Genomic DNA, 22,346 nt, shown 5'->3' with positions numbered 1-22,346 from the left:
AAGTAGTATTTTAAGAAATATATACTATGATTAACATGATGTGTTTTATCAAATGGATACATATCTGAATGCCAATGTGAATATGGAAGAATTATATGTATTAAAACCACACTGGAAAACCAAATGTTCTTTTTTATAAAAAGTAGCTTGAAATAAAAAGGAACTTGCTAGTAAACAGAATAAACTTTCACACATTGGATTTTTCTTTTAAAAATCCCCACCCACCCCACCCCCACAAAAAAGTGGTCAATTGAATAGTGCCATTACATGACAGGTCATTTCTGTACAACATGGAAGATGGTTACACGGTCAATGGTCACTTCATAAAGTGTGTCTTTTGAAGACTTGTCTAGTAAAACTGCAATATCAAATATATAAAATACTTAACATAAGACATGCAATAACAAAGCTAAATCATTTAAAGTTTTTAGAACTACTTTTAAAACTTTTGATTCACTAAAAAATAGAGATGTCAAATACAGTAGCATTCTCATTCCCCAATAGTATGCATTGTATGCTTTTGTTATTTGGCAAATCTTTTGGTGTAGAACAAAATTAATGCAGTCTAACAATGTTTCTTCTGTCTGTCATTGTAATACGATTCCTCAGGCAGGACAGTTAGGTGCAGAGCAAGAGTTAGATTTTTGGAAGTTTTGGTGCGTTAACCACAGGATTTGCCTCCTGTAAGTATCTCCTCCCTGCACTCTTGTAATCATAGGTGCAGCCATGAGTTTCTGCATAGCGATGAGATGCACAGAAGTTGTTTCCACATCTAAAGCACAAAAAAGTTTACATAAATAGTCATATTTTTATTAGAGGCTAATCTCTGGAAGATCAGAGCTTGACTTTGAGTAGTCCAACAGAAGCCCCTTGGTTCTCTTGAGCAATTTCAGCATAGAAATTTCCCTTCCACTCAGAAACAAGCACCCCCCAAAAGAACAAGTTAATTGTCTACGAATATGAGAGCTTATAATAAAGAATCCATTATGAAATGAAACAGGGTACAGACCTTTATGTAGTAAAATTGCAAAAGCTGATAAATATGCCCACTATTTAAACCTGGGAGAACTATGAATTTCTGAGAAATTCATCTCATAAGAAAATTAAATTATGTTAAAAGCTAACTAAGCCATGAATGGATTTTAAAAATATTTCTAGTAACAAGATAAGCTGTTTCCATTTGAATAAGGTACACTCTAAAAAACAGAAGTTATTTTTAATATCTGGCCTCAACCCAAGAGCAGAGACCCTCCTTGAAGCATGTTAATCTATGCTAATGAAAGAAATAATTTTGGGTAGAAGGAAATTCATTATTTTTTGTAAATATATTATTCATCTGTTTTGAAATAAAAGCGTACTATATAATTGTTAAAATTTGTACTACATTAATTTTAAATATAGTCTTTTTTTGTTAAATTTAAAATAGAATATTAGAGGAGGCGTTCTATTAAGCTATATTAAAAAAAACCCACAAGTATATTTATCATAAAACCAAAAAAGTGTACTCTCCCATTGGTTTAAATCTCCTAATTTAAAGGGCAGGGCAGGATCTCATGAGTTTGGAAATTCATAATCTCATGAGTTTGGTCTTTACAGCCAATTAGGAGGAGTGAAACTGAGGGCTGCCATGTGAACATCATCTTTATGATGTTATGAATAACCAACTTAAAGAACATTTTACATTGTATTCTCAAGTTTGGTCACCACAAAGAAACCATCTCAACTCTTCCAGCTGGCCAACCTGCCTGCATTCGTAGCTAGTAGCCAGTCCAGTTTTCTTCCCACAAAGAAAACAATGCTTTGCTAGTTTCTTCTTTGTTTGAATAGGGGCTTGCACGGGCGGGAGGTGATGAGTACATTCTCCTGTTTAGAGAAAGGACACCTTGATTAATACAGGCATAAAATTCTAAATGTGAAATACTATTAAGCAAAACACAAAACACAAACTTTTATTCCATAAAAATTAATTTGTTATTTTTATATCTAAAATTATTTACAGAATCTGCAAGTGAAGATGCAGTAGAACTGTTATATGTTTAAGATGTGGTAGGTTTCATCTGTGACTCATACTTTGAGAACGTCTGTACCCACCAACACATTAGTGATTATTTCTAAGGGCAATCAGCATATATAAAGTGTATCAAACTTTGACAGTGAATCAAGAAAAATGTCTGATTCAAAGTCATATTTATGAGGCCTCTGAGACACAGCATAATATGTAATATACTCACCCTATGTTTTCACACCAAGAAGGAGCACCAGAGTGTCATGAAATTGATCTTTTAGTCGTAATTATGTCATAGAAATTAAATTCATCAAGCAAGTTACCTATTCTTTCACAGTACTACCTTTTCAAAAAACATTTACCAAAATCTGTACTATTGTAACAACTTGATTTTTCACCTTAAAAATAAGAATGTATCTGTTATGTAGTAAGAAAGGATAAATCTATTTCTTTAATTACTAAGTGAAATGCTTTTAGAACTGAGCAAATTTCCAACAAACCCCTCCTAAGTAGAGAGGCTCAAAGTCACCACCCATAGTTGTTACAACAACAACGCAAGTACACAGTGTCTGGTGGCACTCAAAGTTCAAGGAGCAAGAGGCAAAGAAAACAAAAGCAAGGGGAAGGAATGACAAGAGAAGTAGCTGAGTGTCCATGGTATGAGTACCTATTCTCTACTACTGAGAAAGGTTTCGGAGGCCTGAGCTTAATGTTTATTACGTTTCTAAAAATTCTTCAAGAGTTCAAAAAATTGGATTTACAATATGCCTTTGTCATAACCCAGATTGGATGCTGGATATACCAGCCCAGCAAAATCAAGTCTTCTCTATTACCAGCCTGAAATACATGTCCAGATCTTGTCCCAAACTAGAAACATTTAAAACAGCTTACTGAATGACTCCTAATAATGCTGGGCACACACTCAGTTAACTTGCACTTTCTTCTTCAAGTGCACTTAGCTAATAAGAACATTTCACAAAAGTGATGGGATACTTTCCACTTCTTAAAAAATAAAAATAAGATAAGCATTTTCCCAGGACACAGAGGAAAGGCATATACTACTGGATAACCTCTGGAAGTTCATCTAATGGCAATTGTCCCTGAAATTCAGGTTTAAAATATTCTTCCTTAAACAAAGTAGAAAATCTATTAATGATAGTTTAGTTCAGTGTAGTCAGTTTCACTTTTTCTTTCCTTATGCGTGCTTACTTAACTCAATGTTTCCCTAATGTTTTTCATTCAAGAACTCTTGTGAATGTGCTGAGACAGAGAATATCACAGTGTCAGGAATGAAGTGGCACCAACACATAACTGCAATCTTTTCCTATGAACATGGTTTCCATATATTCTTCCACCCACCAGAGAAAACCATTCATTAGTCATCTACTCCAGGTGAGGAACCATCACTAATATATAGGTTTCGTACAACAAATCAGAAAAAGTCAAATTCCTTGGGCTGGCACTCAAGGTCTAATATATGCAAAACGGTACCTAACTTTCCAAAGCCATTTACCACATCATACCCATTCTGAATGATCCACCACACACATTACATGCATCTCTTCTAAAGTGCTCTATTTCACTTTGTCACTCTAAGAAAACTCTACTTATCCTGTAAGAAGATATCAATCATCAACTCCTCTCTGAAGCTGTCTCTCAAATGTGTTGAACATACAAATTTTTAAAAAGTCAATAAAGTAATGTTGATGTGAAGAGTTGCTTTTCAGAAAAAGATTAAATATATGTGGATTAACTCACTTGTTTGGCATTTCCAGGTCTAATGTTTTATCTAACACAATGATCTATAACACTTCACCCAACCGAAAAGGCAGCTAACAAAGTAATAGTGTTCAAGATGCAAGTTTGGTAATCATCTGCCTAAAAATGATAACTAAAACTATGAAGAAGAATAAAATTTCCAAGGGAAACCCTAGAGTGGAAAGCAAAGAAGACCAATAGAAGAACTTACTAGTCAATTAAATATAACTTATACCATAACTTTCACAGGTTCTTGTAGGTAATTCAGAATGATAGCTATTAGTGAAGGAAATGGCAACAAGTTTCATAGCTCTAGTTTGAGGAATCATCACCGTAGGAAGCAGCAGATGGCTTGACCCAAATGAAGTCAACCAAAAGGTGTATACCAGAGGGCTGGTAAAACAAGTACAAAAGAAAAATGAGGTTAAAATTTAAATTTACAACAATGTGATAGCACAGAATGAGTGAGGGAAATAGACGGTTTAAGAAAGAGACAAAAAAACTATTACAAGAAGGATGGCCACAGCCCTGGCTGGTGTGCCTCGGTTGGGTAAGTGTCATACTGTTCACAAAATGTTGCTGGTTTGGTCCCCAGTCAGGGGCGGTCTACGGGAGTCAACCAATTGATGTATCTCACATCGATGTTTCTTTCTTTCTCCCTCTCTCTTAAAAAATAAATAAATAAAAACTTATTTAAAAAAAAAAAAAGGATAGTCACAACAATCAAGATAAAAATACAGCCCAGCCAGGCGTGACTCAGCAGTTGAGCATCGACCTAGGATCCAGGCGATCGGGGTTCAATTCCCAGTCAGGGCACAAGCTCGGGTTGCGGGCTGTAGCCAATCAATGACTCTCTCATCATTGATTTTCTCTCTCTCTCTCTCCCTCTCCCTTCCTCTCTCTGAAATCAATAAAGGTATATTAAAAAAAAAAAAGATAAAAATACAGAAGCATCCACTGGATTTGAAATTTTGGAGATCTTTGGTAGCTTCAGCAACAGCAATTTCAGAAGAGCAGTGAGAAAAGATGTGAGGAAAGCACTGAAGCCTGAATTAGAGTTAAGAGAGTAGAAATAAGTGAAACGAACTTTCAGAGGCTGAGCTGTGGGTTAGGACAAAACAAACTTGAAAATGTGTCAAGGAAAAATAATTATAACATTAAAAATGGGTATATCGCCCAACCAGGCGTGGCTCAGCAGTTGAGCATTGATCTTGGATCCAGGTGATCGGGGTTCAATTCCCAGTCAGGGCACATGCCAGGGATGTGGGCTCGATCCCCAGTCTGAGGTGTGCAGGAGGCGGCCGATCAATGACTCTCATCATTGATGTTTCTATCTCTCTATCCCTCTCCTTTCCTCTCTCTGAAATCAATAAAGATATATATTTTTTAAAAAAACAGGGTATATTACAGTAATCAAAACAGTGTGGTACTGGCATAAAGACAGTAATATAGATCAATGGAATGTGATTAGAGAACCTAGAAATAAACCCTCACATATATGGTAAAATGATTTTTGATAAGTGTGCAAGACCGTTCAATGGGAAAAGAACAGTCTTTTAATTTAACAAATGGGTGTGGTAAAAGTGAATATATACATGGAAACAAAATTAGATCCATACATTACACCATATAAAAAATTTATTCACAATATATCTAAGACCCACCCTGCTGGCGTGGCTCAGTGGTTGGGCATCAACTTGTGAATCAAGAGGTGTTGGTTCAATTCCTGGTCAAGGCACATGCCTGGGTTGCAGGCTCGATCCCCAGTGGGGGGCATGCAGGAGGAAGCCTAAGGATGACTCTCTCTCATCACTGACTGATGTTTCTGTCTCTCTTTCTCTCCCTCCTTCCTTCCTCTCTTAAATCAATAAGAATATATACAAAATGTATCAGAGACCTAAATGTAAGACCTAAGTCTATAAAACTCCTAGAAGAAAATATAGGTGAGTATCTTCATGACACGATTTGCAGTGGTTTATTGGACATGATACCAAAGACACAGATCACAAAGAAAAAATAAACAAATTGGACTTCACGAAAATTAAAAACTACATCAAAAAACTACATCAAACGACAGTAGCAACAGAGTAAAAAGGCAACCTACAGAATGGGAGAAATTATTTGCAAATCATGTATGTGATAAAGGATCAATATCTAGAATATACAGAGAACAATTAAAACTTAACAATAAAAACATGCAACCCAATTCAAAAATGGGCATAGATTTGAACAGACATTTGTCCAAAGAAGATGTATGAATGGCTAAGTACATAACAAGATACTCAACATCACTAATCACCAGGAAAATGCATATCAAAACCACAATGAGATACCACCTCACACCTGTTAGGATATCACTACCAAAAAAGGAAGGAAGGAAAGGAGGGAGAGTGGGAGGGAGGGAAGAAAGGAGGGAGGAAGGAAATAACAAGTATTGGTGAGAATGCGAAGAAATTGGAAACCTTGTACATTGTTGGTGGGAATGCAACATGATACAACCACTATGGAAAACAGTATGACAAACAACTATAGTTATGCTACACAGACAAGCTATCATTTAGAATCAAAGGGCAAATAAAGAGCTTCACAGACAAGAAAAAGCTAAAGGAGTTCATCACCACCAAATCAGTATTATAAGAAATGATAGACTTTAAAAAAAAAAAAAAAAAAAAGATACAAAATATGAGTAATAAAATGGTAGTGACTACATACCTATCAACAATAATTTTAAATGTAAATGGATTAATTGTTAAAATAAAAAAACATAGGGTGGCTGAATGGATGAGAAAACAAGACCCTTACATATATGTTGACAAGGGACCCAATTCAGATGGAAAGACACACACAGACTGAAAGTAAAGGGATGGGAAAAGATACTTCATGAAAATGGAAACAAACAAGCTGGGGTAGCAATTACTTATACCAGACAAAACAGATTTAAAACAAGGCTATAACAAGAGAAAAGTAGGATCCAGGAATTCCATCTCTGGATATTTATCCAAAGAAACCCAAAATGCTAATTTGAAAAGACATATGCATCCATATGTTCACTGAAGCATCATTTACAATAGCCAAGATATGGGAGCAACCTTAGTGTTCATCAGTGAATGAATGGATAAAAAAGTGGTACATATATACAATGGAATATCCCTTGGTGACAAAAAAGGAAACGAAATTTTGCCATCTGGAACAACATGAATAGACCTAGAGGGTACTGTGCTGAGTTAAATATGTCAGACAGAGACAAATGCCATATGATTTCACTTATACAGTATGTGCAATCTAAAAAACAACATAAATGAACAAACAAAACAGATACAGACTCATATATACAGAAAACATTTTGATGGTTGCAAGATGGAAAGTTGGGTGGAATGAGTGAAAAGGGAGAAGGGATTAAGAAGTACAAACTGAATGGACAGAGAAGGTAAGGAAGGCAGGTCCAGACTGAAGCTGAGTTCACATTCCTAACAGTGAACCCTGAGGTGCTCGGGCAATTAAAAAATTGCTTAAATTAGGGGGTTCAAGATGGTGGTGGAGGTAGGTAGGAGTTACACTTGCCTCCTCCCAGGACCATATCAGAGTAGCGAAAAAGTACAGAACAATCACCCTGCGTAACCATCTGAAGACTAGCTGAACAGAAGTCTTATAACTAAGGATTCACAGAAGAACCCACACCAAGACCAGAACAAAGGGTAGAGATGCAAAAGTGGCTGGCCTCACAACCATGTGAAGTGGGAGACAATCCAGAGGGATATCTCAACTGAGGAGGTTCTCCCAGAGTAGTGAGAGATTCAGCCCCAAGCTAGGCTCCCTATCCTAGAGTACCTAGAGCCAGGAGGAGGAGCCCACACAATATCTGGCTGAGAAAATCAGTGGGGAATTCCACCCACTCTGCCTTGTGAACTGCTGGCCTCATCCTGATGACTCCCTGAGACCCCAACCCACCACAAAGGCCCGCAGATCTCAGATGGGTGCCAGTCGGCCTTGGTGTATACTGAGATTTTGCTGAGCTTCCCCAGACACAACAAATGGAACTGAGTTTGAATCTGTATCACCCTAGTGAACAAAACTCACCCCTACCTGGAATCACTGAGAACCTGTCTCACACAACTCACAGCCAGAGGCTCCTCCAGCCACTGAGCCTAACAGGCAGCCAGCAAGTGGATGCGAATCTCAAGGTGCCTTGGGCCTATGGCTAACAAGCTTCTGGACTCAAAGCTGATGGAAGCCAGCCTTGGTACACAGCTTGTCCTCTCCCACATACACCCAGGCCCAGCAGAGTCAGCCTCAAACTGCGGATCACTTGGTAGCTTCGCACAAGTACCCCAGGGCTGGTCACAGGCAGTGGATGACATTGAGCAGTGCTAGAGACCTTCTCAAAAGTTCCCACAACAAACACACCTGATGGCAGGCTTCAGGCCACACCAGAGCACAACCCAATTTGCCTCACTAGTGGCATATCCAACAGGAGATCCTAGCAGGCACCAGACACTGCTGGGGCCAATTCCCCTTTGTGGAGTCAGCTGCCAATAACTGCTTGAACACTGTTATTGGGGTCAATCCTCATAGTTAGCCAGCCTGACAGTCAACTCCACCCACAGACAGGGAGCAGAAATCAAGACACAACTCCAACAAGAGGGCTTACAAACCCACACAAGAAACATTCCTGGAGCACCCATCTCAGGTGATCAGGGAGACTAGTGCCACTGAGCCCAAGAAGACACTATATAAGGCCACCATAGCAAGATTGGGAGTCATAGCAGATCTACCTAATATACAGAAACAAATATAGTGGGGCAACGAAAATGGAGGGTAAGGAAATATGCCTCAAATGAAAAAACAAAAGAAATCCCCAGAAAAAGAATTAAATAAAATGAAGGCAACCAAGCTACCAGATGCAGAGTTCAAAACAAAGGTTATAAGGATGCTCAAGAAATTTAGGGGAAGAATAAATGAATTCAATGAGAACTTAAACAAAGAGATAGTAAACACAGAAAAGGACATAGAAACCATTTTTTAAAAGTCAGAAATAAAGAATACACTATCTCAAATGAAGAATACATTAGAAAGAATCAACAGTAGGTTAGATGAAACAGAGGCTCAAATCAGCAATTTGGAGGACAAGGTAGCACAAAACACCCAAGCAAAGCTGGAAAAAAAAATTTTTTTTTTAAAAAGGGAAAGTCTAAGGGACCTCTGGGACATCACCAAGTGTAACAACATCTGCATCATAGGGATACCAGAAAAGAAAATAGCGAGCAAGGGACTGAAAACCTGTTTAAAGAAATAATGACAGAAAACTTCCCTAACCTGGTGAAGGAAATAGACATACAAGTCGAGGAAGTGCAGAGTCCCAAACAAGATAAACCCAAAGAGGCCCAGAAGACACATCATAATTAAAATGTCAAAAGTTAAAGACACAGAGAGACTCTTAAAAGCAGCAAAAGAAACAGTTACCTAAAAGGTAGGTCCCCTAAGACTGTCGCCTGATTTCCCAAGAGAAACTTTGCAGGCCAGAAGGGACTGGTACAAAATATTCAAACTGGTGAAAAGTAAGGACATACAACCAAGACTAATCTCCCAAACAAAGCTATCATTTAGAATTGAAGGACAGCTAAAGAGCTTCCCAGACAAGAAAAAGGTAAAGAACTTCATCACCAACAATCCAGTATTGTAGGAAGTATTAAAGAAACTTCTAGAGGGATTCCAAATGGCTGCAGAGTAGGTGCAAGCTACACTCACCTGCTCTGGGTGAAAACCAAATTTACAGCTAATTTATAAAGCAATCAACCTGAAAAATCAACTGAAGTCTAGTTGAACTGAAATATTATAACCAAGGATTTACAAAATAAGCCACATAGAGACTTGTAAGAAGGGTGGAGACGCGGAAAGGGCTCGACCCTGCACTCACGTGTAACAACTGAGAAGCTGAAGGGCTATCTTGGCCGCAAAACTCTCTACCCCCAGGAATGAGGAATATCAACCCCACACATGAATCTCCAACCCAGAGCAATAGAGACAGGAAGAGGAGCTCACAAAGCATCTGGTAATGAAAATCAGTGGTGATTTCAGTCTGCCTAGGAAAAAAGGGAATCTGCTAGACACTCAGATGCCACCTTCCCAAGGTCGAGCACTCCTATTGCTACACCACCAGCCTGGATAGTGTACTGCCCAGTCCTCCAACTACTGGTGAAACCACACTGCCATTATAGGGTCCTGCAGAGAGGTCTGCTGGATGCACCCAGTGGCTTTGGGGAGCTCTTTAGCTGGAGAAGTTCTTAGAGCAGACTCAGACAGTGATTGAATTGTGTAGGTTTAAAAAGGTGGCTATTTCTCCCCACCTCAAGCGCACAGCTGGCACACCCCTCTCCAACTGCTGAATCACTGGGCCTGCCCTACCACTCTGTGGCCCTGCCCTGCTGAGTTTAGTCACACAGGGGGATCAGAGGAACCCACAGAGCTGAGACTTTCAAAACGTCTTCCAGGGAGGCTTTTGTCCAGGAAATAGAAGGGCTGGTGCTGGATTGTGTGGCTATATGATGGCAGTGGGTGGGGGGAGGCACTCCTATCTCCCTTGCAAGCTTTCCAGCAACACCCCCAACAGGAGATTGTTTGGATCAGCCATCCCAAGTCCCAGTGGCTCCATCCTGCTGAGCTCAGTTCCCTGGGGGAAAAGTGTGCTGTTCGGAGTTGGGACATTCAGATTGTGGCTCCCTCAGAGGCTATTGTCTGGGACCAGGATGAAGTCCTTGGCCCCTACCTGTGGGAGACTTTTGATCTGCTCTCCAGAGCCCTGGTGGCTCTGCCCTACTGAGCTTGCTCCTGCAGAGGCATGACTAGCTGCAATCAACCTAAAACCATGGCACACTCCTGGGAAAGCTGGGCTTGAAGACTCTGAAAGAGACTTAGTGATTTGGCTTTGGAGTAGGGGAACCACTTGCTCTGTCCTCCTGACCCAGTCACCTCACCCTACCAAGCTTGTAACTTATGTCTGGTTGTCACAGCCAGCCTGGGCCTACTCTACAGTCTTACTTCAGAAAGCTCTGGAGGAAAACCAGGCAATGCGTGGGGGAGACAGAGTAGCTGACATGTAGAGGTGAACCTCAGGGAACCTAAGACCTTTTATAGATCTGCCCCCAACTCTAAGCTGGAGAAAGGTGACCCTTATACACAGATTGGCCCCGCCAAGCACACCCAGCCAGGCCCAGTAGACACAGGCACAAACAGTAAATAGTGTGGTAGCTTCAAACTGGTAGCCCAAGGCTGGTTACATACAATGTCTGACATTGACCTGTACCTGAACCCTGCCCAAGTGAATTCAGACCCAACATAACCAGTGGTGGGCTTCAGACAACACCAGAGCTCGACCCAACAAGCCACACAAGCAGCACACACAAAGGGGAATTCCAACAGGTACCAGGCCCTGCTGGGAACAACTTCACCTTGGGGACAGTCCCTGTACAACATCTCACACATGGGGCTAGAGGTTTATCCTAATAGTCAGCCACCCCAAAGAGTTAACTCCACACATGAAAGAAGCAACAGAATTCAAGACTCAACTACAACAGGAGGGTGCACATAACCAATAAAAACATTCCTGGAGCCAGGTGATCTGGAAGATTATGCCACTGAGCCCAACAAGATACCTACATCATAAAGCCATTATAGCAAGTTTGGGAGTCATAGCAGATTTTTCTAATACACAGAGACACAATGGGAAGACAAAGAAATATGCCCCAAATGAAAGAACAAGGTAAATCCCCAGAAAAAAATTGCATGAAATGGAATCAAACAAGATACCAGGTGAAAAGTCTAAAACAATGGTTATAAGGATGCCCAAGGACCTTAATGGATGATTTCAGTGAGAGCTAAACAAAGAGAGAGTAAACATTAAAAAGGACATAGAAACCATTAAAAATCAGTCAGAAATGAAAAATACAATATCTGAAATGAAAAATACATAAGAATTCAACAGGTTAGATGAAGCAGATGATCAAATCAGTGATTTAGAGAACAAGATAACAGTAAGCACCCATGCTGAGCATCAAAAAGAAAAGAGAATTACAGCCCAGCTGGGCGTGGCTCAGCGGTTGAGCATCAACCTAGGATCCAGGGGATCGGGGTTCGATTCCTGGTCAGGGCACATGCCAGGGTTGCGGGCTGCAGCCGATCAATGACTCTCTCATCATTGATGTTTCTATCTCTCTCTCTCTCCCTCTCCTTTCCTCTCTCTGAAATCAATAAAGATATGTTTTTAAAAAAAAAAAGAAAAGAGAATTACAAAAAATGAGGAGTGTATAAAGGACCTCTGGGACAACATCAAGCATAAAACATCCACATCATCAGAATACCAGAAGGAGAAGAGAGAAAGTAAAAGATCAAGAACTTGAAGAAATAATGGCTGAAAACTTACCCAACCTGGTGAAAGAAAAAGCCATACAAGTTCAGGAAGCACAAAGAGTCCCAATCAAGATAAACCCAAACAGACCCACACTAAGACACATCATAATTAAAATGGCAAAGGTTAAAGACAAAGAGTGAATCTTAAAAGCAGCAAAGGAGAGAGAATTACCTACAGAGGAGCTCCCATAAGGCAGTCAGCTGGTTTCTCAACAGAAATACTTCAAGCCTGAAGGAACAGGCATGAAATATTCAAAGAGATGACAACTAAGGACCTACAACCAAGATTATTCTATCCACTAAGGCAATGATTTAAAACTGAAGGCAAAATAAAGAGCTTCCTAAACAAAAACAAAAAAGGTAAATGAGTTCATTACCTTCAAATCAGTATTGCAAAAAATGTTAGAGGGTCTGTTTTTAGAAGAGGAAATAGAGAGACAGGAACACAAATAAAAAGAATAACATGGCAATAAATAAGTACCTATCAATAATAACCTTAAATGTAAATGGATTAAATGCTCCAAACAAAAGACATAGGGTAGCAGAATGAATAAGAAAACATAACCCAGGAGCTTTGGGAAGATGATGGCCCTTTGAGAAGCAGCAGAGGCCCCCACTCCCAGCCACGGACTTGATTTACTCCTAAAATCCTACGTAACCAGCTTGGAAAAAAACAGAGAAACATACCTGAGTGGACAGAGTGCGAGTGGGGAGGACTGAAGAAACATCACGGAGTCCGGTAAGAGAGGGAGGGTGTAGGAAGGGGGAGTCCCCCCTGAAGCCTATGCTGGGCTCCAAGCCTGGAGCCTTGGAGGCTGCAAAGCTCCCTCCCCTCAAGAGTGCAGACGGCCTCCAAAAGCAGGGATCCCTCACCCAGAGCAGAGAGGGGAAGGAGCGCCCCTTGCACAGGGCAGAGGATCCTAGGGGAGTGGTGAGTCCTGGACCTTCCTAGGAAACAAAGCTTCTAGTGGCGGCTGCGACCGGTGTCTAGTGCTTGGGGTGCTGACCATAGGGAAGGCTGTCCCAAGGTGTGTGGCACCCAAGTGGTAAGGGACCAGAGGACTGCGCTGAGAAGCCACACACCGGGACCCTCTGCCTCCCTGTGGGGCATTGTGTTGAGCCCCAGAAAGTGCTGAATCTGCACGGCGTGGGGGAGGGTAGGAGCCCTCCTGCCCTGAGCTCCCAGTGCCGAGATGCTGGGATCTGTGACCAGCCCTGAGGGTGTCCTCCCGCCCTGAGCTCCTGGTGCAGAGAGGCTAGGATCAGTGACCAGCTCTGAGGGGCACTGTGGTGGCATGTGAAGCTGCCCCAGCTTTGCTGAGACCAGTGGTGTGGGGAGCTGCGTGGAGCTGACTTTGGGTCCCCTCCCGCTGGGTGCCTTGGTGTGCCGGTGGTGGGACTTTGTGGGGCAGACTTTCTGCCTATGTGTTGCTTTGTGCGTTTGCGAGTTTGATTACGGAACTGACTCCCACCTTCCCAGGGTGCACTGCACGGCCAGTCCAGCGAAGGCTGGGATTGGGGTCTGCAGAGTAGAGGGTCTGAGGGGCGGGCCTGGTGCGACCAGCCAACCAGAGCTGAGCAGGGAGGGGCGGAGGCCTCTGGCCTCTCCCACAGCCAGGAGCACTGCCCCCAACAGGAAAGGGGCGGTCCCGCTCACTGATGCCCCAGACACCCCACAGGGCACAGTCCTGAGGGGGAAGGGAGAGCAGCTCACAGGAGGACTGTACAAGAATAAGACTCTCAGGGACTGTTGCTTGGGAACTGGAGGAAAAGCTGAAAACCTCTGCTGGGGGCTGGGCAGGCAAAGGGCTCACTGGAATGTTCTTTAATTGAACCCACTGAGCCCAGGCTGCCAAAACCGCCCATACAGAAAAGGCAACAGACTGAAATCAATCTGAAGCTGCAGCAGGATAGAGCCTGGGGAACTAGAATCAGAGGACAGGGTAGGGACTGAGGAGCTGGCTGTGGAGCAGAGACTAACTCCCGCAGAGTGAGTGCCTGACATCGACACCTCTAAGGGAAGTGATACCCTGAGCTACACTAGCCACCCTAAAGACTCTACAGAAGACTCTGGAGTAAGACCAGGCAACTAAAAGGTTGCAAAATAGCTGACAAGAGGAGGTGGTCCATGGAGAGCCTCAGATCAACCATCTACCTAAGGACACCAGAGCCAAACCTAGACGGCTCCTCACATTGGCTGATACACAAGCACCTCCGAGGAGAACAGAAATCAGCTCACAAAACAGAAAGCCTCAGGCAACATAAGCTGCCCAGAAGAAACTCACTTGATTGAGTGCTATTTTTTCTTCTGTTTTTTTGTCTTTGGTTTTGGTTTTGGATTTTTTTGTTTTTGGGTTTTTTTGTTTGTGTTTTGTTTGTGGGTTTATTTTTCTCTTTTTTCCTTAGGAAGAAGAGAAAGGGGAGAAAATTTGTTTTTTCTTCTTTTTTCAATTTTATAATAATTTAAAAAAAATTTTTTTTAAACATTATTAACTAAATTTTTTTTCTCTTTTTTATAAAAGAATTTTGTCTTGCTTAGCTTTTTAGTTTTGTTTTGGTTATTTGCTTTGTTTTGTTTTATCCTTGCTTCTAATATCAAGACTTTCTTGATATCCCTGCTTAGCGACTGGGACTTTATCATTATAACCAAGTTTACAGCTTTCCTCTATAGTTTCCACCAAATCTCTTACCGGACTCCCTCCCTGCCTGGGCTATCTCTCTCTCCTCTCGATCCATTGGTATAACTTTTTTTCCTTTTTCTTTTTCTACTTTTCTTTCATTCTTTTGTTATTCTCCCTTGTCTTCCTGTCCTTTTGTTCAGTTGTTAGTTTCTCTTATTCTCTTTATTGTATTTTTGTTTTCTCATTTTCAACTTTTATCCTATTCCTATTCTCTCCCTTAATTTTTTGTTGGCCCTTCTTTCAGAATCTTTTCTCTGCTTCTGTGATCTCCCAGTAGCTTCTCTATTTTTTACATTTTAGTTTGTTATTATTTTCTAAATTTTCACCAGTATTAACAACAATATACATCTCTCTAAGCATTACTTTCCTTTCTCTCTCTTTTTTTAAGAATTTGTGTGTGTGTGTGTTTGTGTTCTCCCTTCACTCTCCCAGTTCTATTTTCACGTGGGTTGTTTTCATTGTGACTGTCAAGATATTTTGTTAAGATACCTCTTATTTCCTGGAAGTTTCGTTGTGTATTGTCCTGCCTTGCCAACACCTGTACAATAGCTTACACGATAAGGTTGGGGCTGAGACACAGTTAGCCAACCTGAGAGGAGGGTCCTCCCAAGGACTGATCAATGACAATCTAGATCCAACCACAACAGGAGAACATAAAGAAACCACAAAAGGGACACCCACAAGAGGGACACACCTAGAGCAAAGAGCTCAGAAGTATAAGGAAAACACACCTCGGGGCTCCACTGGACCCACAAGACAAAGTCCCATCCCACAAGACTGGGAGACAGCAAATATATCTAATATATAGATATAAACACTAAGACCTACCAAAATGGGGAGACAAAGAAACAACCCCCAAATTAAAGAAAAGGAAAAATTGCCAGAAAAAGACTTTGATGAGATGGAGTTAAGCAAGTTATCAGAAACGAAGTTCAGAGTATTGATGATGAAGATGTTCAAGGAACTTAAGAAGACACGAGATGATAAGATCGAGAACCTTAGTGAAAACATGAAAAAAGAGATGCATACCATAAACAAAACTCAGACAGAGATAAAGAATGCTGTATCTGACATCAAGAATGCACTGCAAAGAATTAAAAGCAGGCTCAATGAAGCAGAGGATAGAATAAGTGACTTAGAAGACAAGGTAGAAAAAAATCACACAATCAGAGCAGCAAAAAGAAAAAACAAAAAGCATGAGGACAGCCTAAGGGAGCTTTGGGACAACATGAAGCGAAACAACATTTGCATTATAGGAATGCCAGAGGGGGAGGAAAGAGAGCAAGGGATAGAGAACTTGGTGGAGGAAATAATGATAGAAAACTTCCCTAGGCTGGTGAAGGAGAAAGCCACACAAGTTCAGGAAGCACAGAGGGTTCCAAACAAGAGGGACCCAAAGAGACCCACTCCAAGACACATCATAATTAAAATGGCAAATGCAAAGGACAAAGAGAAAATATTAAGGGCTGCAAGAGTGATACAAGCAGTGACCTACAAGGGAGCCCCCATAAGGCTGATAGCTGACTTCTCAACAGAGACTCTTCAGGCCAGAAGGGAGTGGCATGAAGTTCTCCAAGTAATGAAAAGCAATTTATAAATTTAATGTAATTCCTATTAAAATACCAACAGCATATTTCACAGACCTAGAACAAACATTTCAAAAATTTATATGGAACCAAAAAAGACCCCGAATAGCTGCAGCCATCTTGAAAAATAAGAACAGAGTGGGAGGGATCACATTACTGGATTTCAAACTGTATTACAAAGCCACTGTAATCAAAACGGCCTGGTATTGGTACAACAACAGGCATATAGATCAAGACCCCAGAAATAGACCCACGCCATTATGGTCATAAATATTTGGCAAAGGAGGCAAGAGTATCCAATGGAGTAAAGACAGTCTCTTCAATAAGTGGTGCTGGTAAAATTGGACAGATATATGCAAAAAAATGAAACTAGACCACCAACTTTCACCATACACAAAAATAAACTCAAAATGGATAAAACAAATGTAAGTCACAAAACCATAAAAATCCTGGAAGAAAACATAGGCAGTAAAGTCACAGACATCCCACGTAGTGGAATTTTCACTGCTACATCTCCTAGGGCAAGAGAAACAAAAGAAAAAGTAAACATATGGGACTACATCAAACTAAAAAGCTTCTGTACAGCAAAAGAAAACAGCCTCAAAATACAAAGGAACCCCACGGTTTGGGACAACATATTTGCCAAGGATCTATCTGATAAAGGGCTAATTTCCAAAGTGTACAAAGAACTCATAGCACTCAGCAAGAGAAAGACAAACAACCCAATTAAGAAATGGGCAAAGAACTTGAATAGACACTTCTCCAAAGAGGACATACGGATGGCCAAGAAACACATGAGAAAATGCTCGACATTGCTAATCATCAGAGAGATGCAAATTAAAACCACAATGAGGTATCACTTCACACCTGTCAGAACGGTTGCCATCAAGAAATCAACAAACGACAGGTGCTGGCGAGGGTGTGGAGAAAGGGGAACCCTAGTACACTGCTGGTGGGAATGCAGACTAGTGCAGCCGCTATGGAAAACAGTATGGAGGGTCCTCAAAAAATTAGAAATGGAGCTGCCTTTGACCCAGTGATCCCACTTCTAGGAATGTATCCTAAGAATCCTGAAACATTAATCAGAAAGGATATATGCACCCCAATGTTCATAGCAGCACAGTTTACAATAGTTAAGATCTGGAAACAGCCCAAGTGCCCATCAGTAGATGAGTGGATAAAAAAGCTGTAGCACATTTACACCATGGAATACTACGCAGCTGTAAAGAAAAAGAATCTCGTACCCTTTGGGACAGTATGGATGGACCTAGAGAAAATTATGCTGAGTGAAATAAGCCAGGCAGAGAAAGACAAATATCACATGATCTAGCTTATACGTAGAATCTAAAGAACTTAATAAACTGATGAACAGAATAGATTCAATGACATGGAAGCACAGATCAGACTAACGAATGTCAGAGGGATGGAGGAGGGCGGGTGGGTGGAGTGGGAGAGAGTAACCAAGGAATTTATATGCATATATGCACAACCCAGGGACATGGACGATGGTGAGGAGAGAGTCTAGGGAGGGGGATGGGACGGGGTGGAACAGGTCATTGGGGAGAAAAAGGGACATCTGCAATATTTTAAACAAAAATAAAATTTTTTTAAAAAGAAAACATGACCCATATATATGCTGTCTACAAGAAACCCACCTCAAAAGAAAAGATACACACAGACTGAAAGTAAAGGGTTGGAAAAAATGTCCCATGAAAATGGAAACGAAAAAAAAGCTAAGGTAGCAATACTTATATCAGACAAAATAAACTTCAAAACAAAGGCCATAACAAGAGACAAAGAATGTCACTACATAATAGTAAAAGTATCAACCCAACGAGAGGATATAATCGTTGTAAATATACATGCACCCAATACAGGAACACCTCAACAGCAATACATTTATAGGGGATTTTAACACCCCACTGGCATCAACAGATAGCCCTTCCAGAAAATAAATCAAGAAGGCAACAGTGACCTTAAACAACACACTGGACCAGATGGATTTAATTATTTACAGAATATTTCATCACAGATTATTTGCAGAATACACATTCTTCTTAAGTGTACATGGAACATGCTCAAAGATAGACCACATGTTAGGGCACTAAGTCTTAACAAATTCAATAAGATTGAAATAATATCAAGCATCTTCTCTGACCACAATGGTATGAAACTAGAAGTCAATTACACTAAAAACAAACAGAAAAACATTCAAACACATGGAGGCTAAATAACATGTTATTAAACAATGATTGGCTTAACAATGAGATCAAGCAAAAAAAAAAAAAATCAATAGTTACCAAGAAACAAATGAAAATGAACACAAAACAACCCCAAATCTATGAAACACAGCAAAAGCAGTCCTGAGAGGGAATTTCATAGCATTACAGTCCTACCCCAAGAAGCAAGAAAAAAATCACAGACAATCTAACTCTACACCTAAAAGAAATAAACAAAGAACAAAAAAAAGCCCAGAAGGAGGGAAATAATTAAGATCAGAGTGGAAATAAGTAACAGAGAGACTAAAAATAATACACAGACTCAAACAGGAGTTCCACAATTAAAAATGAAACTGCTGTGTGACCCAGTGATCCCAGTTCTGGGAATATATTAAAAAAACCCCAAAACACTAACTCAAAAGAATATATGCACCCCTATGTTAATTGCAGCATTATTTACAATAGGCAAGGTCTGGAAACAGCCCAAGTGTCCATCAGCAGATGAGTGGATAAAAAAAGCTGTGGTACATTTACACAATGGAATACTACTTGGCCATGAAAAAAGAAATCTTACCTTTTGTGAAAGCATTGATGGACCTGGGGATTATGCTAAATGAAATAAGTCAGTCAGGGAAAGACAAATACCTTATGATCTTACTCATACGTGGAATCTAATGAACAAAATAAACTGACGAACAAAATCGAAACACAAGCATGGATACATGGAACAGACTGATAGCTGTTTGAGGGGAGAGGGTGTGGAAGAAAGAGGGTGAAGGGATTAAAAACTAAAATTTAAAAATCATACTGTATGATTTCAATAATAGTGGAATCTAAAGAACAAAATAAATGAACAAACAAAATAGAAACAGACACATATATACAGAGAACAAACTGATGGTTGCCAAGGGGATAGTGGGGTTGGGGGTTTGGGTAAAAAGGTGAAGGGATTAAGAAGTACAAATTGGGCCCTGGCTGGTGTGGTTCAGTTGGTTGGAGCATTGTCCCATACACTGAAATGTTGCAGGTTAGATTCCCGGTCAGGGCACATATCTAGGTTGTGAGTTCAATCCCCATTTGGGGTGGATATGGGAGGCAACCAATCCATGTTTTCTCTCCCTCCCTCCCTCCCTCCCTCCCTCCCTCCCTCCCTCCCTCCCTCCCTCCCTCCCTCCCTCCCTCCCTCTCTCTCTCTCTCTCTCTAATCAATATGCATGTCCTTGGGTAAGAATTAAAAAAAAAAAAAAGTACAAATTGGTAGTTAAAGAATAGTCACAGGGTTGTAAATTACAGCATAGTCAATAATATTGTAATAACTCTGTATGGGACCAAGTAGGTACTTGAAATATCAGGGGGACCACTTTGTAAAGTATGACTAACCACTATGCTGTACACCTGAAGCTAATATATAATAATACTGAATGTAAACTGTAATTAAAAATTTTTTTAATGATTTAAAAGAAGTACAAATTGGTAATCTGTACAAAATAGTCATAGTGTTGTAAAGTATAGAATAGAAAATATAGTAATATTGTAATAACTATTTTTAATTTTTTTAAATCTTCGCCCAAGGATTTTTTTTTCACTGCTTTTCGGGGGGGGAGGGGGAGAGATGTGAAAGAGACACATCAATTGGTTGCCTCCCACATGCACCCCAACCAGGGCCAGGGATCAAGCCTGCAACCAAGGTATTAGGAACGTGCCCTTGGCCAGAATCGATCCCCTGGGACCCTTCAGTCCACGGGCCAACACTCTAACCACTGAGTCAAGCTGGCCAGGGCTGTAATAACTATTTATGGTATAAGATGGGTACTAGATTTATTGGGGTGGTCACTTCGCAAGCTATATAAATGTCTAATCACTATTGTATACCTGAAACTAATATAATATTGTATATGAACTGTAATTTTAAAAAAATTTTATAAAAGAAAGAAAACAGTATGGCAGTTCCTCAAAAAATTAAATGTAGAATTACCATAAGATCCAGCAATTCCATTTCTATGTATGTGCTCAAAAGAATTGAAAGGGTCTCAAAAGGATATTTGTATACCCATGTTCATAGCAGCATTATTCATAGTAGCTAAAATGTGAAAGCAGCCCGGCAGGGCGTGGCTCAGCGGTTGAGCGTCGACCTAGGATTCAGGCGATCAGGGTTTGATTCCCAGTGAGGGCACATGCCCGGTTGCAGGCTTGATCAATGACTCTCTCATCATTGATGTTTCTATCTCTCTCTCTTTCCCTCTCCTTTCCTCTCTCTGAAATCAATAAAGATATTAAAATAAAATAAAAAGAATTTTAAAATGTGAAAGCAACACAAGTGTCCACCCACAGATAAGCAAAATGTTTTATATACATACAATGGAATATTATTCAGCCTTAAAAAGTATGGAGATTCTGACCCATGCTACAACATGGATGAACCTTGACAATATGCTAAGTGAAGTAAGCCAGATACAAAATGAAAACTACTGTATGATTTCATTTATATGCAGTAGTTAGAGTAGTTAAAATTATAGAAGCAGAAAGTAGAATGGTTGTTCCCAGGAACTGGGGAAAGGGGGAAATGAGGAGATGGTGTTTAATGAGTACAGTGTTTCAGCTTTTCAAGATAAAGAATTCTTGATGTGGGTGGTGGCAATGGTTGCCCAACAATGTGAATGTACTTAATACCACTGAATTATACATTTAAAATGATTAAAGCAGTAAATTTTGTCATGTGTACTTCACCACAATTTAAAAAACTGTAAAAAAAATAAGTGCCTATGTTAAGACTTTAGAACCTTGGGCTTTATATAGTAGTGATACAGTGTCTCTCTCTGTCTCCCCCTCCCTCCCCCTCTTCCACTCTAAAAAAAAATCAATGGAAAAAATATCCTCTGGTGAGGATTAAGAACACAATAAAAAAAAGCATAAAACTCATAAAAAAACCATAATATACAAAATTCCTTTACAACCTTAGGGCTTTAAAAGCGGTACATCTTTGTAATGAGTTTCCCATCCCTAGTCTGAGTATTAAGACACAAACAATGACAGTGCCGGCTGCTTTGGAAATAAGGACTGGCCAGTGACCTTTAAGGTGTTATTGGTAGAAGGGAGTGCTAATGCTCTAACCAGTTCTGCTACTATTCCTTGGAAAGGGCTGGTCCCAGAAATGGTCCTTTTCTTTTATCCAGAAATAACGAGTTCACCAAAAGGAACTCTTACTACCATCCTTGATATTGGATCATGATGTTAAGAAACAACTTTCTAGGGTACTTGTCAAAACCCATCCAGCAGCCCAGCATGGCTTTAGAGTGGCCAGTGACTGGGAACATTGGGAACTATATGTTAATTCTTCATTCATCTTGTCTTTTCACATAGACCATATCCCTTCTCAGACAACAGAGATCTAAATTTCATTTTAGTTTTATTCTTCAAATATGTCCTACAGTCAGTTCTCATAATCATTTTCTTAAGTGGAACAAAGTTTAGGGAGAGTTTACTCTGTACATACTACAGAGAATGGTCTTCTCTTTGAAATTCAACAGTATGAATAATGACATGATTATTAGCCTTATATTATTTTTAAAATTATCTGTAGCTTACCTACTCTTTTACCTGCTGCTGTATTATTTCCATTCATTCCAATACCACGGGCAGACTACAATTAAAACACAAAACATCTATGGAGGTGAGTTAATGGAGAACAGAAGAA

The 22,346-nt window shown here is 40.2% G+C and overlaps 1 protein-coding gene across 1 annotated transcript in view; it reads right to left on the bottom strand.

Annotated features, from left to right (window-relative positions):
• Positions 1-271: 271 nt before the first annotated feature.
• ZFAND4 (zinc finger AN1-type containing 4) overlaps positions 272-22,346 on the bottom strand; it is an 83,150-nt gene continuing 61,075 nt past the window's right edge. Inside the window, 3 exon segments of the mRNA XM_087824261.1 lie at positions 272-772; positions 1,746-1,863; positions 22,238-22,292. Of these exon segments, the coding sequence (XP_087680387.1) occupies positions 637-772; positions 1,746-1,863; positions 22,238-22,292 (309 nt within the window). The 3' untranslated portion in view covers positions 272-636.

Source organism: Miniopterus natalensis, chromosome 14 (genome assembly GCF_054644295.1).
Source record: "Miniopterus natalensis isolate mMinNat1 chromosome 14, mMinNat1.hap1, whole genome shotgun sequence".
Lineage (NCBI taxonomy): Eukaryota > Metazoa > Chordata > Mammalia > Chiroptera > Miniopteridae > Miniopterus > Miniopterus natalensis.
Note: the sequence above shows the minus strand (reverse complement) of the source record. Positions and strands in the feature narration are given on the sequence as shown.